Source organism: Tarenaya hassleriana, unplaced genomic scaffold (assembly GCF_000463585.1).
Source record: "Tarenaya hassleriana unplaced genomic scaffold, ASM46358v1 Cleome2, whole genome shotgun sequence".
NCBI lineage: Eukaryota > Viridiplantae > Streptophyta > Magnoliopsida > Brassicales > Cleomaceae > Tarenaya > Tarenaya hassleriana.
The window spans coordinates 1,392,349-1,407,938 of record NW_010965372.1 but is presented as its reverse complement, the minus strand read 5'-3'; the positions used below and the strand labels follow the sequence as shown (position 1 = coordinate 1,407,938).

General features: G+C 33.4%; 3 protein-coding genes across 3 annotated transcripts in view; 1 reads left to right on the top strand and 2 right to left on the bottom strand.

Annotated features, from left to right (window-relative positions):
- The first annotated feature begins 661 nt into the window (after positions 1-661).
- On the top strand, positions 662-4,791 carry LOC104811568 (RNA pseudouridine synthase 7). Its single transcript, XM_010538295.1, has 12 exons — positions 662-854; positions 945-988; positions 1,072-1,149; positions 1,240-1,340; positions 1,569-1,656; positions 2,141-2,219; positions 2,312-2,394; positions 2,565-2,630; positions 2,949-3,005; positions 3,109-3,234; positions 4,016-4,239; positions 4,342-4,791. The coding sequence occupies exons 1-12, from the start codon at positions 698-700 to the stop codon at positions 4,439-4,441; spliced, it is 1,203 nt and encodes a 400-aa protein (XP_010536597.1). The 5' UTR covers positions 662-697; the 3' UTR covers positions 4,442-4,791.
- A 498-nt stretch (positions 4,792-5,289) lies between these two features.
- On the bottom strand, positions 5,290-7,133 carry LOC104811567 (bidirectional sugar transporter SWEET10). The gene is made up of 6 exons (XM_010538294.2): positions 6,913-7,133; positions 6,728-6,764; positions 6,413-6,623; positions 6,154-6,319; positions 5,971-6,092; positions 5,290-5,869 (listed from the first exon to the last, which is right to left on the bottom strand). Exons 1-6 carry the CDS (start codon positions 6,956-6,958, stop codon positions 5,516-5,518), a joined length of 936 nt encoding a protein of 311 aa, XP_010536596.1. The 5' UTR covers positions 6,959-7,133; the 3' UTR covers positions 5,290-5,515.
- An 8,165-nt stretch (positions 7,134-15,298) lies between these two features.
- LOC104813253 (bidirectional sugar transporter SWEET13) overlaps positions 15,299-15,590 on the bottom strand; it is a 2,544-nt gene continuing 2,252 nt past the window's right edge. The window contains exon 7 of the mRNA XM_010540820.2: positions 15,299-15,316. Within this exon, the coding sequence (XP_010539122.2) occupies positions 15,299-15,316 (18 nt within the window). The remainder of the gene's footprint in view (positions 15,317-15,590) is intronic.

Here is a 15,590-nt window from a genome sequence, read left to right as displayed (position 1 = left end):
AACGACGTCGTTTCGGTGTTCTGTTTAGCGTCTGGGTTTGGCTGGTTTAGGTAAACCGGGTAACTGAACCGAACCACACAATCTATTATTTTCATCGGTTTGCTTCATTACAGCATATAAAACACCGGTTTAGTTTATACCGAAAGTATAATTTGATTTGATAACGAATCAGTCGAATTTGAATGCATTAGAAAATATTTGCTTTATCATTTAATTTTTTTAATAAATAAATAATTGGTAACCTTTGTCGTCTTTTGGTTAATGTTGAAAAACCCACTTGTTCGCAGCAATTTCAGTGTACACCACCGGAAAAAAAAAAATTTTCAATTTTAACCCACTTTTCGGTTGGAAAAGTCCGAAATACCATTTTCGTTTTATTTTTTGCGATTTTATTACGACTAACATATAACTGATATACAACTAAAATAAGACAAATGATTTTTTTGCCACCTTTTTTAGAATCAATTGTAACTATATTTAGAATTAATTAAGAAGTCGTAATAACGAAATTGTTTTCGAACGGATAAAAATCGCGTATTTATTAAGGGTAATTTCGTCTTTTCAATAAAAAAAGTGTTATGTTTTTTTATGGTGTACACGTGAAATAGGTAGGTTCGCGTGCGAACCAAGTTGCTCATTTGATTAAAATTCCCGAAAAAAACAGAGGAAATCTAAAACCCATATACAGAGTAAAACCATGAAAAGAAAGCAGCGAGACGACAACGGCGATAACACCACGGCCTCCGGAGAAGACGCTGCCGTCGGAACCACCGCTCCGAACGGAATGAGCGCCGATATAGTTTGGCAGACGCCAGCGAATCCGCCGCAGAAGCAGGATTACATCTTTCACAACGGTAATCCAGTGGCTCTTTTTGGTTCAATCAGCGTTTTTTGTCAGTTTTCCGGAGATATCAATGGTTGATTTTGTGGTTGGAAATCTGCAGGGAGACGCCATGTGAGGCCGTACTACTTCGAGTTCATTTCTCATGTTCGTATTCTCTTCCTTAGCCCTAGATGGTTTTAGCCCTAGTTTTTTTAGGTCGGTTTCAATGGTGAATTGTTGTGGAGTAGGTGAAGAATAGATGGGCGGGGAAAACGATTGTGGATTTGTTTGCGGACGAATTCAAAGGCAGGCCGCGTGAATATTATGTATGTTTTCTGTCTCTCATTTTCTTTGTTGCTTATGCTTTGATCCTAAGGAGTTAACGGTGTGCCTGTTGGTAATGCTGAACATTGTAGGTTAGTGCAGTCAAATGTGGGAGGATACAAGTTGATGGCGAATTCGTGCCAGTTTCTTATGTTGTTAGATCGTCCCAGAAGATTAGCCATTTCTTGCACAGGTGGTTTTTGTGAACTAGTCCATTTTTTTTTCTCTCTTTCATAGTTTTATTCAGAAGGTGTGATAACTTTTAGACGTCTTTAATTTTCCGGGTCCATACTTGAAATCAAAAAATGAACTTTTGTGCTGTTATTGATTTTTATTTCGAAGAAAGTTTTGTCTTCTTTGATCGTTGTACTTACAGATCCCATTGAAAGTGTATTTGAAACTGATGTCTGAAAGGTTTTAGGCATGAACCACCGGTGATGTCTTGGGACATCGAGGTCCTTCAGAAAGAACCAGATGTAGTTACAATCTGCAAACCTGCATCTGTTCCTGTAAGTTCTGTTGAACTTTTTACTTTATGTGGTATATGAGAAAGAAACAACTTAGGGTTATTTACTCGAGAAATGGTTACGTTTGTGTGATGGTGATATAATCTATACTTTCAGCCCTTAGCTCTTATGTTTTTTAATATCAACTCAAATTAACCATTTTCTAGGAAGGTTGTTTCAGTGATATTCTTACTGTTAAAGCTCATGTTCAGACCTTTTCCTTCTACATTTTTTTTTGTTTGCTTGCTATCAGTTTTGTGCAGAATGAGTCGTGATGATGTACCAGTTAATTTGAACAAACTTTACTGCATGTACTCAGGTTCTGCTGCTTCCTGTTCTTTGGTTCACAATTATGTCACTGTTGTGAAGGCAAAATTCACCTTGTCTATAAATAAGCATATGTATGCCTGTGTGGTTGTATGGCTCTTTGTGCGTATGTGTGTGCCCGAGCAGTATTTTGCTTATGATTATATTTTACTTTGTGCAGGTGCATCCATGTGGCCAATACCGGAAGAATACAGTTGTGGGCATCCTTCAAGCTGAGTATGACTTGGCACCTCTATTCCGTATCCGAATAATGACATTACATTAGGATGCATGCTCTGAATTTGTTGTCTATAAATACACAAATATGAGTTTCCCTAACATTATGCACCAGCTGTTCACCGACTGGATCGTTTAGTTTCTGGATTGCTCATCTTAGCCAGAAATGCTCCAAAAGCTGATATTTTCAGACAACAGGTACTCTCAAAAGTTAATCTTGTTTATTTTCGTCTCCCACAGCAAGCCATTTAAAATTTTAAACTGTCTTGGGATGCTGTCACTACACCAGGCTTCGTATTTTCATATGAGACACTATAATTGCCACTGGCCTCGAATATCATCTTACTACTCATCTGATTGTGTTCCAGATTGAAGGTGGAATGGTGAAGAAACAATATATTGCTAAGGTTATTGGTGTTTTCCCAGAGGATGAGGTTAGAACTCCTTTACATTATTGTCATTTGTGGATGCTGATTAGTTGAAATATAAAATGTAAAACGCTTGATGTAGCAATTACGTAGAAACGCCACGGAAGTTCAGGCTCTAAAAACATACTAACTTCTGGGGACATGTGACATGCAAAACAATCGAGACTTTCCTATACAAGTCGTGCATGATTTAGCTAGTTAAGCTTTTGTGACTAATAGGTGACCACTGACCATTAGTTAAGTATATCTAAGAACGAGAAACTCTTTTTTTTTTTTGCTAAAGTACTTTGTTATCTAAATTTCTCCATGACTTTTCATTCTCAGATAGTTGTTGACGCCAACATAAATTATAATGCTAGAGAAGGAAGAAGCACAGCAGAGGTAAGGTACCTTATACCTTTCAGCAGAACTCTTTTCTTCTTGGATATGCAAATGAAACTAAATATTAATAAAATTGGGTGCGTGAGCCGGCGAATTTGTGCAGGAAGCAAATGCTTCCGGTGATAATCACGTGAAGGGAAAGCCTGCTTGTACGAAGTTCACAAGAATATCTACCAACGGGACTCATAGCCTCATCCTGTGTGAACCAGTTACAGGGCGCACTCATCAAGTAAGCTATGTTTGCATATCTATACAAATATGTATGTTACTCATATAATACATGGGGATAGTGTTAGAGTCCCACATCGGAAATATGTGGGAACAATTGAGTCAATATAATACCATGGGCACCCTCCCCCAATAAGCTAGCTTTTGGAGTGAGTTCTACCCATGGGCTTTGAGACTTTGTTGGGCCCATTATTAATGGGTGGGTTCTATCAAATTGGTATCAGAGCCAACCGATCCTCGGACATGCAGACGACGCGGCGGGAGAGGAACGGTCGGGAGAGGAGCACAAAGGGTGCGTAGCCGCCAGCGACCGAGAAGCCGCCAGCGCCGTGGTCGTCGCTGTCTAAAGGGGGCGGTATTGTTAGAGTCCCACATCGGAAATATGTGGGAACAATTGAGTCAATATAATACCATGGGCACCCTCCCCCAATAAGCTAGCTTTTGGGGTGAGTTCTACCCATGGGCTTTGAGACTTTGTTGGGCCCATTATTAATGGGTGGGTTCTATCAGATAGCCAGATAGCTTGAAAAACTCACAAGTCCTGGATCACAAAAGCTGCGGTTATTACTTAGTTATTATCGTGAACTTATAATAAACATTTCTCCTGAATTTTGGTTGGAAATTTATGAGGCTGTGCATAAACTCTTCTAGTATACATTTTGTGATCTTACCAGATATGCTCCAGCAATAAGCTATCCATAGCTTCAAGTTCATGAGCTTTCTTAAATTTCCCCCCAAACTGATTGGACTGACTCCTCTCTCCATCACTTTGGACAATGTAGATACGAGTGCATCTGCAGTACACTGGCCATCCCATAGCGAATGACCCGCTTTACCTCTTTGAACACGGGAATGATCGCTCTGCCAAAGGAACAAATGCTGATGAACGGGTAAACTGCAACTTGGGCGAGAGGAAAATATCTCTGCCCAGCGATTACGGGCACTCTAGCGAAGATTTCAGCATCGACCCAATGTGCACCAATTGCCCAAACTTGGTCCCAAAGGGGTAACTCGCTCTTTCTCACTCGACACAAATCTTTGTTTATAATGCATCCCCGATTCTCACATCATATCAAACCAAAATCAATCTCTCTCTCTTGTACTGCAGGTACGAGGAACATGACGAGGGACTGTGGCTACATTGTGTTAGATACTCCGGACCGGGATGGACATATGAGTGTCCGTATCCAGATTGGGCGTCTCTTTAGATCCTAATGAAGAATCCTCCTCTCTTCTTGGTTTGTGTCTAATGGGGATGAAACAGCTTTCAAGATCATCAACACCTAGTGTCGTGAGACATTCAATCATGGTGAGTTGGAGTTGCATAGATGGGTGGGCCATTATGTGAGAGAGAGAGAGAGAGAGAGAGAGAGAGAGAGAGAGAGAGAGAGAGAGGAGAAGATCAAGTTGATATGTTAGATTCCTTCACTTTCCAGTCACTGAACACTGTTGATGTTGCAGAATCCAAGATTCTCCACTCATCCAACCTTTTGACTTGCGGGGAAGCGCTGATTCATTGTACGTTCTCTTCTATTCATAATTTTTTTCTTCTCATTAACCCTTTTTTTCTTCTTCTTTAGAATCTATAGAAAGAAAAAAAAAATCGTACTGTCTTTGGATCAGAAGACAAATGAGGAACTTTCTCGTGCATCTCCCAATGGTGTGAGCATGATCGTTCCTTGTGGGTTCTTCTTGAAAAAGAGACAACTTTGACTTTGCTTTAGACATCTATATATGTTGTCTACACAGAAATAGATATGCATTGATGGAATTTTACCACTTGCTTACAACTCGTGAACAAATCTACTCAACCTCCCTCAGTTAAACACTCTCTCTCTCTCTCTCTCTCTCTCTCTCTCTCTCTCTCTCTCTCTCTCTCTCTACATACGTATATATGTGTGTATATAGATAGATAGATAGATAGATAGATAGCCGAGTACTTGTTATGGTTTCAAAATGAAAACATTAATTAGGAGGTAACTTCAACGGTTATAGGAATCTAAAGATGACACGCATGCTTTGGCAACAACTGATCAAATAAGGAATGCGGACAACCTTTTAGGAGAAATAAATCTTCATTCATTTAATAAAAGACGTTACATGCAAGGAATTTAGAGAGAGAGAGAGAGAGAGAGAGAGAGATTAACCACCCACAGAAACAGATACATATAAAGAGAAAGAGACAGAAGATAGACGATGAAGACACATTAAAACCTAACTTAGCCCACAAGCAACCATAAAACCCAAACACCACTTCTGAAGAAGCTTAAGAGAGTCGCATGCTAATTAGCAAGACCGGTCTCGACATCTTTGTTCTGCGCCTTCATCTTCTCATCAACGTCTTCCTTACCGATCTTGTCGTCGACACCTTTGTTATGTTTCATCTTCTCTATATCTCCCTTGATCTTATCATCTATATCAATGGTGGCTTCCATGTCAGCACTCAGCTGTGGCACCACAGATCTCATCTCCGACGAGCAAACCATCGTACTAAGCCTCACCACATCGACAACGTGCTCTGATATGTCCTGAAGCTTAATGGCCGGTTGCTCCAATACATTCTTCGTCGGTTTCTTGTAAATCACGTAAAGCAGCATCTGAGCCACACCGAAGGCGAAACCCAACACGTTTGGAAGCTGTTTTATAACCAGAAACTTCGGTCAGAAATCACGAAAACAGATTCTTCGAGGTAGCCCTCTTTTCGATATGTAATAATGAAGAGATTTTTCGGGCTTACAGCAATGTTTAAGTCCTTGAGGAGAAGGCCATAAAAGAACCACATGACCGCACCTAAGGTGAGGAAGAAAGATAGAGGAAATGGCATGAACTCGACGCTCTTAATGTTTGTTTGTTTAGAAGCTTTTGAATTTGGTTACAGAAAGATGGAGAGAGAGAGAGAGAGAGATTAAATGGTGTGGACTTACGATGATTCCAAGTGGCGCGACGAAAACACACAGAGCAAACACCATACAAACGTATCCGACAACGCTCACACGTTTGTCTCCATGTGTGACAAAGAGTGTCAAGAGTAGAACCGCACCAAACCCGAGCACATTGAACAAGAAGATGAACTTTGTCGTCAGAATCTGCCATCCCAAAAATCAGCATAATTAGCAACTGAATATATATATACACATATATATATATATGTGTATGTATGTGTGTGTACGCATGCATACCTTGTCTTTCTTGGGAGCGTAGTACATGTATACGACGATATAGAAGGTCTGTATAACGATACAGAAGGTGTTGATGGTGATCAAGAGAGTTGCGTGCTTCCTAATCATGGCATAGTATATCCAAAGCATCGCACTCAAGAGTGCAATCACATAAGGAATGGATTGATACCCTTCAGCCGATTTCCTCTTGTATATACGATAGAACGTCGGTCTACGTATACCAATACATGCATATGATCAAATTACGTATAATAGAGAATTAGAGAGAGAGAGAGGGAGAGGGATAGAGAGAGAAATGGAGGGTTTATGACTTACAAAGGAGCAAGGCAGACCAGAAACGAGATGGCGTCGCCTACAAAGCGTCATTACACGAAATCACATTAAGTCTCACGACCATCATTGTTCGCAATATATGCGCATGCATGTGACATGAACATAAGAACAAGAAGCATGAACAAGTAAGAGACATGTATATAAAAACATTGGCATATAATATATACCTAGAATGCCAAAGACGTTGATCAAGGTGGCGATTGGGATTGCCATTCTCTCTCTCTCTTTCTCTCTCTCTCTCTCTCTAATTAATGAAATGTTAACTTAGGAAACTCTACCTCTCTTTCTCTATACGAAAGAGAAGTTAAAATGTGATATTGGAGTGGTCTAAAACTCAATATCTCTACACGCTCATAATGATTTTTTTTCTCAAGTTTGATGCAAGGTGATTATGAAGGTGAGTCCATTTATATAGGTGAGGAAAAGTTATATGTCAAGTTGCAATGTGTAACCACCAAAAAAAAATGTACCAGAGAGTTTAAAACACAATGGGATGTAGATAGTGGAAAAGAGGATCAAACAGCATTATCTCTACTTTACAGTTGTTAAGTTTATATCTCCTAAAAGTTCTGTTTTTCAGATAAGTTTAATTTCATACGCATATGAATAAATGGTGTCTGTATATATATATATATATGTGTAAATATGTATAACCGAGGAAAAAGAAACTTTCCTTAAAGCATATATGTTATTTTCTTAATTTAAATTCATATCCGCATCATAAAAATGATATGAATTCATTGTTTCGGGTTTGTATTGTGCATGTAACAGGAGGTCTTGTACGGAATTTAATACATTTTTTTTTTTTGTTGCATGAATTGGATTGGTTAAACCGATTATAAAACCCTAACGAGACCCGCATTTATCCCAAATTTTGGTGGGTACGTATGTATATCTAACATTTAAGTGCAACAAAACCTTAAAAACCTTTCAAGTACCATTCCGGTACATTCCATGGACCTACTCTTTGGCCTTTCTGATGTGTCACCCACCAAGTGGGTGTTAAGGTTTACAACTCATTCCTGTAACTTTTGTTGTTCTTCTCTCTAGCTTGTTAGGGTTTCTAGGGTTTATTTAGAGAGAGAGAGAGAGCAAGTTGTACTAATTTTCCAAAAACCAAACAAAACCATGTGTTTTAGCATATGTTACTATTCTTTGACCTATCTCGTTCATATAACCATTGCAAGGAATACATGAATGAAGCAATTGTAAAAGTTGTCGCCCAACATTTCCCCTTGATCAGTATTAAGCTTATCGACTCCGTTAAATCAAAGTGGCTTTTGAATTGTTGATCTCTTGTGATGATGCCTTTTATCAATGTAGTTTGGAGTAATTAATTAATCACCTCTACCAAATTAAATTAAATACAAAAAAAAAATCAAAACTTTAATAAATTATTGCATTTTTTTTTTGAAGAGGTTAGTTGGGTTTTCGAGCATGGAGTTCCTACGTCATGAGGATTGTGGCTGAATTTGCTCACTCTTTTTATTATATCTGTTTGTTATGAGTTTTTTTTTTTTTTTTTTTTGCCTTTGTATAAAAATGAAATATTAGTCGGTTGACCACCAAAAAAAAAACCCAAAAAAAGAGAGAGAATAAATTAGTTTTATGAAATCAAATGGAAAGGAATCTTGATTCTTTTTCTTGTCACAATCTTTATTTTTTTCTACCTAGATATATTTATATATATATATATAATGTGTACTTTTTGTCGTATATTTTTTATGAATTTAAATAAGATTTATATGAAAAAGTAAGAAGATAGTTCCCATTGCATTAAAAAAAAAAAGAAGATAGTTCTATTTTTCCACCTTCGAATAGAAGCTTTGGTATGCGATCCATATAAAATGTTATAATTTGAAATGAAAACTTTCATCATGTACTATAACAAGGCATTATCAAGGACAAGGGTGCGCGCATGCATATACACATTCATACATGCATACATATACATATACACATATACATATAAGTATATATTCATTAGATGCAAAATTTCACCCCCGAGTTTAATCTATATATGCATATGTATTGAAAGAATGATTACAGATTCCGTCGAAACTAAATATATATATATATATATATATAATATATATATATATATATAAAAGCGTATTCTTTTGTCCCTTCCTTGGTAATGTACCTCTCTTGTGTGTTTGAGAAATACCAACCGAATCTATTTTCCCTCATAAAAAGGTACACTCATGAATTAACAACATATATAAAACATCTCAAACCAAAAAATAAAATAAAAATCAAACAAAAAACAAAACCTACATAAAACATCCTGTTTTTTCATTGTGTCGGTTGAATATTTCAGTTTGTAAATTGAAAATCAAAATTGAATCAACACCATTTCAAACTGTAATTTCGAGTTGTAACTAAAAATATTGAGTGTTGAATATAAATTTTTTTCTAACCAAATTAATCAAATTCTATGAAAACAAACCATAACCATTTTTCAAATGAATGTTTTGTAATACAAATCAATTTCGTAACAAAATTCGACATAAAACTGAATTATATATTTTTTTCAAAATTAAAAAAATAACAAAATTAAAACGGAAGTAATATCTGTAATTTTCATCTCTAAATTATGATAGATCCTCGTACAATATTAATGTATATATTCATTCATCCAAAAGTAAATATACGAAAAAATATATATACACAACTTGACTTAATGATTAAGCATCATTACACTAATACATGGTTAATTTCGTATACCAAAAACAATAATAAGATAAAAAAAAATTAAGTAATTGAAAGGAGACAGAAGGAATCAAACTGTTCACCCTACACTATCTCTATGGGTGTCTCCATATGATGACATAATGTATATATCGATGAAGGTAAAAAAAAAAAAAACTTGTATTAATTTCATATTTGTTATTTTTTTTTTACAACTTTATGATGTGTAATCGCATTCGATGTCACTGAAATACCTCAGAATCTTTGCCCTCTACGTACAGAAAGGAACAGATCCAACGGCTGAGATTCCATCTCAAACAGTGAGAGAATGTTCTGTTTACCTAAACAGGAGATTCCCCCTTTTCTTTTTTGTACCTGTCAGAGAGCAATTGCGCTCCCTCTTAATTAAAACCATATTTAGTTTAATTTAATTCATAGGTTATGGAAGATATTTTCATAAATTTCAAAAGTACAATAATAGCTTACTCTAATCCTCCAAACCGCTTTAGGTCGCCGAAGTTTCGAAGGGACGACTAAATTTTAGAAACCTGATACATTATATATAAAGGCCTTATATAATATATATATATATATATATATATATATATATTGTAATAATTAAGTACTAATCAGAGCCGTCTAATAGCACGTGCAAAAGGTGCGATCGAACAGGGCCCCAAAAAATATAGGGCCTCAATTATTTTAAAAATTATTAATAATATATATTATTAAATGTAATTTTTAATAATTATGTGTATGGAGTCTCAACAAAAAAACTATTTTAATTATATTTAAATATTATTATTATTTAATATATAAATTAATATATTTTAATAATTTAAAAGTATGATATGTACGGGGCCCCAAAATTTTATGAGACGGCTCTGGTCTTATCCCTGTTTAGTATTTTTTTTTAACTCTCTCTTCTAAGGCAAATCCAACGTGTTGTCATAGAGATATGGAATCCATATATTATATAATAAACAAATGGTCGGAGAATTTGAAGATTAAGATAGTTTATAGAATTTATAGTTGTTAAAAGAGCAACCTCTAGTTATGTTTATTGAGTTCATTTTTTAAGTTTATAGAATTAATATAGTACTAATATATTGATTATTAAAACCGTCGGGTTTATATAATTTGCTTGAAAGTAGTATTTATTATGAATATGTAAACTTTACTCATTTTTCTTCATTTGATTAAAGGTCAAAAGTGTGTGTATATATATATATATATATATTCCTCTTTTTGTGAGATACATTGAAAAGAATGTTGGTGAAAGATAACTAGAAGTTTAATCAATATATTATTAAGCATTAATGTAATCTCGCATGAGTAACTAATTAGAATTACTTTTAATCCTATCATAAACTATAACAGCTTATATATATACATGACGTTGATGTGTATATAGAAAAATTATTGGCGATTAAATCTTTCACGTATATATGTATATTCCTATTGTTTTACGCTAACACATGTATGTTCCTAACTTCCAAAAAGGTTGAGTGCCCAAACAAAAAAAAAAAGGAAAAACAAATACCCTAAAAGGTAGATTAATTAAATTGAAAATTGAAAATTCAAAATAAAAATGAATCTTTGTTGTTGATAATAATAGAATAATGAATCTTAGTAATTTATTTTCCTTTTTCCATTAAGTGGTTTAGTTCTAAAGTTTTGGTTCACGGAACTATCCTCTCTTAAACGACAATGTAGTTTTCTTAAAAAGTATCCTCCAAAAATTATTATTTTTTGGATATATATATATTAGAAAAACAGTTAATAGAAGATAGGGAGAGTCTAGAGATATCTACTATGTCTTTATAATTAATACTTCGAAATAAAAAATAAAAATAATAAAAAACAAAAACTTCTTATAAAAAAAGAAATTAAAACTATTAAATTATTAAAAACTAATTCGACTAAATTAAGTTTTAAAATATTTTTTAAAATGAATAATTCCTTTAGCTTGCTTTATATTTACTAATTAGAAACCATATAAAAATTTCTAATTCTTATTTTTTGTCGTTAATACATTATAATAAATTTGTTGCTATTTGAGTTAATTAAGACTAAATCAAGATTTCTAAAAGTTACCTACAATTTATTAAAAAAATTTAAGAACAAAATAAAATAAAAAGAGAATTCTGCATTATTTCATTAGCTCAGTTCCAGTCGCAATGTATGGTGGTGACAAAAATTGACAGATTACATAAAGGGTGCTTATATTTAACACTTTGAAATATACAAAAGGTAAATATTAAATAAAATAAAATAAATCTTGATAACGTCTAGCGTCAAAGAGTCAAATGATTTCATCAAATGAACACTTTGCAAGCCCTTAAGAATTTGGTATTATCATCATGGGAACACTTAGTTAATAATATTCACATGGCTTCTCCAACCCTCTTAAAGATGTAGTTAGATTGAAAGTTTAGTAAATTTTCGAATTATAAAAAAAAATATTATGATTTGATTTAGAAAAAACAAAAAAAATCTTGTGTGGAATCCATTGGGAAGAAGATGGAGACACCGTCCAAACGAATCTATGTGAATAAAAATAAGTTACTAATCAACAAAGTGAATATATATATATATATATATATAACGATGAATAGAAAAATCTAAGGTTCATTTCATCAGACAAAATGAATCTGAATATCATCGGCAAAGAAAACATATCTGAGAGATGTGTCCAAAAGCCTTTTGTGTGGGAGACCATTTGTTCATTGTGCTCTTTGGAAACCCATGTGATATCCTTTTTAAATTCACAGCAATTAAAATAAAATAAAAAATAGATTTTTTTTTTAATTTAACCCTTCAGATAATATATAACCTTGCTTACGTCTCTTCACGAGCTAAATGAAAGTTATATATATATTTATATTCCTTTTTAAATTCACATATATGTGCGGATGGCTTCCAACCAAAAAAAAAATGTGCCGATGGCATGTGGCATGTGGCATGCGTGTCTCCTGTATGGGTAAATAATATGTTCATATCGTTATAATTATAATGAGACTGAAAATTAAAATTTTAGTATTAATAGAAAAATCAAATATAAGTACCTAAATTTTTTATTTGATATAATTGATACCATAAATATTAAAATATTTTAATTTGATAAATCAAATGTTAAAATGTTTCAAATTGATATTCAGATTCATGAAATCGATGTCAATTTTAAATTTTTTTATATGATTTATGAATAAATTATAAAAAGCGGTGTACAATATTTTTTAAGAATATGAGTCATGCTATTATAATATTCGCAATATTTTGTCAAAAAAACTTCAATAATTCCTTCGATTTTATGATTTAAAGTTATGAACTGTCTTTAATTTTATAAGTTACGGTATTAATTTAGAACATTTTAATCTTAGAGGTATTGATTAGATAAATTAAAAGTCTAAATACTTATTTGGCATATTTCGGAAAATTGAGACATTTATGGGAGATTTTCCCCTATTAATTAGATGTAATATAATTATTTATTTATTCTTATTTTTTATTTTATTTTTATATAATCTACTCTGCTTTTTCAAAAAAAAAAAAGTTTTGCGGATATTTCATAATAAGCTAATAATTGTTTTAATTATTCTACATTTAGCCAGATTTAGTAGAAATTATTTCAGAAAATTAATAATGGTTAGATGAACACTACCATTTCTTCATATTTTCTTCTTGTCCATTTCCATAGAAAATATAAACTATTTTTCTTAGAAGAATATTTGTTATTAGTTTTATTTTGATTATATATACGTGTGTATGATATTAAGGGTTATTTAACAACCAGTAGCTCGTTATTAATTTAAACTGCATTCCTAATAACACATTAAAGGTCTCTATGAAATTAATTTTCTACTGTTCAACAACCTTATATTGATTAACATCAGATTTTAGTTGGTACAAAAATTCAATCAATCACTTATATTAATTACTATGTATGTTATTCCTACGTGGATAATAAACCGGCATGGATGGACACTCTCCATTCGGTTCGGTTCGGTTTTCTCTGAGATATTCAACCGGAGACCGACATGCTATATATTCGAATATGACAGCAGATGAGCTGGTGAATGAGTACAATAAATCGTTTATTTCTTCACTGTACAGACTATTTTCTAGGGATGTACGTTTCAGTCTTCAGTCTTCAGTTCGGTATTCAAATATTTCGGTTCAGAAATGGGTTTTTCAGTTTATAAAAATTGTACCGAACTAGAAGCAAATGTTAAACGGTTCGATTTTAGTGTCGGTTTGGCTGGTAATGGTATTGTTATAGGAATACCAAATAAGTATTGAAACATAATATTTACACGTAATTTGGTGAAAATTTTGGATTTTTGTTCGGTATTTATGAGGTTCAATTCGATTTTTATATGGTTCGGTTCAGAAATAATTTATTTGATTCTAATTTGGTACATTTTCTATATAACCATATAAATACCGAATCGAACCCCATAAATACCGAACTAAAATCCGAATGTTTCACCAAATTATGTGTAAATATTTGATTATATAGAAAATGTATCAAATTAGAGCCAAATGTTATTCGGTTTAAATTCCTAAACCGAAATGCTCACACCTACTAGCGCAAACTGCGTGGACAGGAGACGATAAAACATGTTTTTGTTCCCTACAGATATTAATTATGTGTTGTTCTGTAATATTGGCCGCTTGCTAAAGCCTCCGAATATGAAACATATATATGACGTATGTGAAGAAAAACATATTTTTTTTTTCTAATAAAAAAACATATGAAATATCGTTTGCAGAATATGGAAGAATAAGAATGCATCTATATTCAGAATTATGGAGAGCTAATTCCACTAGGGGTGGCCATTTCGAGTTTCGGTTCGGTTTTCGATTCGGTTATTTCGGGTTCAGTTATTTCGGTTATAAAAAAATCATACCCAAACGGTTATATAGATTTAATCGGTTCGGTTAAGTTCGGTTTCGGTTCGGTTCGGTTCGATTTTTGCATAATAAAATTATAACCAAACGGTTATATTCTCCGGTTTATTCGGTTCGGTTTTAGATCGGTTCGATTCGGTTATGATATATTTTGAAAAAAAATTTATTAATCCTACATAAACTTCAAAATATCTATTCAAATAAATGCACAAAATGATTAATCTTGTAATAAAATTATAAAAAAATCTAAAAACTTCAATAATTAGGATAAAAATTAAAAACATTACATTTTATGGTTTATTGGGTGAAATATATAAGGTTAAAAGTGAAGTATAAAAAAATAATACTAATAATAATGAGGGTAAAAATGAAAATATTAAAAAAACTTAATAACCGTTCGGTTAACCGCGGTTATTCGGTTACCGAAACCGAACCGAACCCGAACGGTTATTCAACTTCCTCCAACCGTTCGGTTATTAAGCAAATAACCGAACCGAACCGAACCGCCCTTATTCGGTTTGGTTCGGTTCGATTATTCGGTTAATAACCGAAATGGCCACCCCTAAATTCCACGTATATTGTTATGTTTTATATTTGGGTTTTGGGTTTTTATTAAATTAAATTTCTTATGGGATTAGGAGATTTTACTAAAAGAACACTACGTGTGGCTTTTGCCTCGGCACAATGCATGAACGAACGTGGTTGCATGACGGTCCAATTTTAATCGTTGTGCAGATTCAATTCAATTCTAATTTCATCGTTAAAAAAAGATCCAATAAGTGTTTTAAAAAATTATTGAAATTGCTGTGAAATTCGTATATGCTTCTTTATTTTATGTTCTCAAACTGTCTATCTTAAATATATAAGAAAATGGGAAAAAAAGGAAATACAAAATACAAGAGCATTTTATGTTTTCTAAAGATGAAAAAGAATTTCATTTATTTAACATTAAACATTTTCGAGACACTTCGAAAGGGAAATGATGAGACAAAGAAAATACAACATATCTAAACACAAGAAGCCCAACAAAAAAAAAAGAGTACAAAGACGTTAGGGTACGTAGCGTGCGTACCATGCAATCAACATGGCGTTATTAAATTAAATCATTACCATAAAATTAATAACCCTAATCAGCCACCAGCCCATTTGGTTAAACTTGGATCTGGTTTTGGTTCGACGGTTCTTTGTTCTTCTGGTCAATCAAATCACCATGAGCCGGCGGTGGGTCCACGTGGCTCGT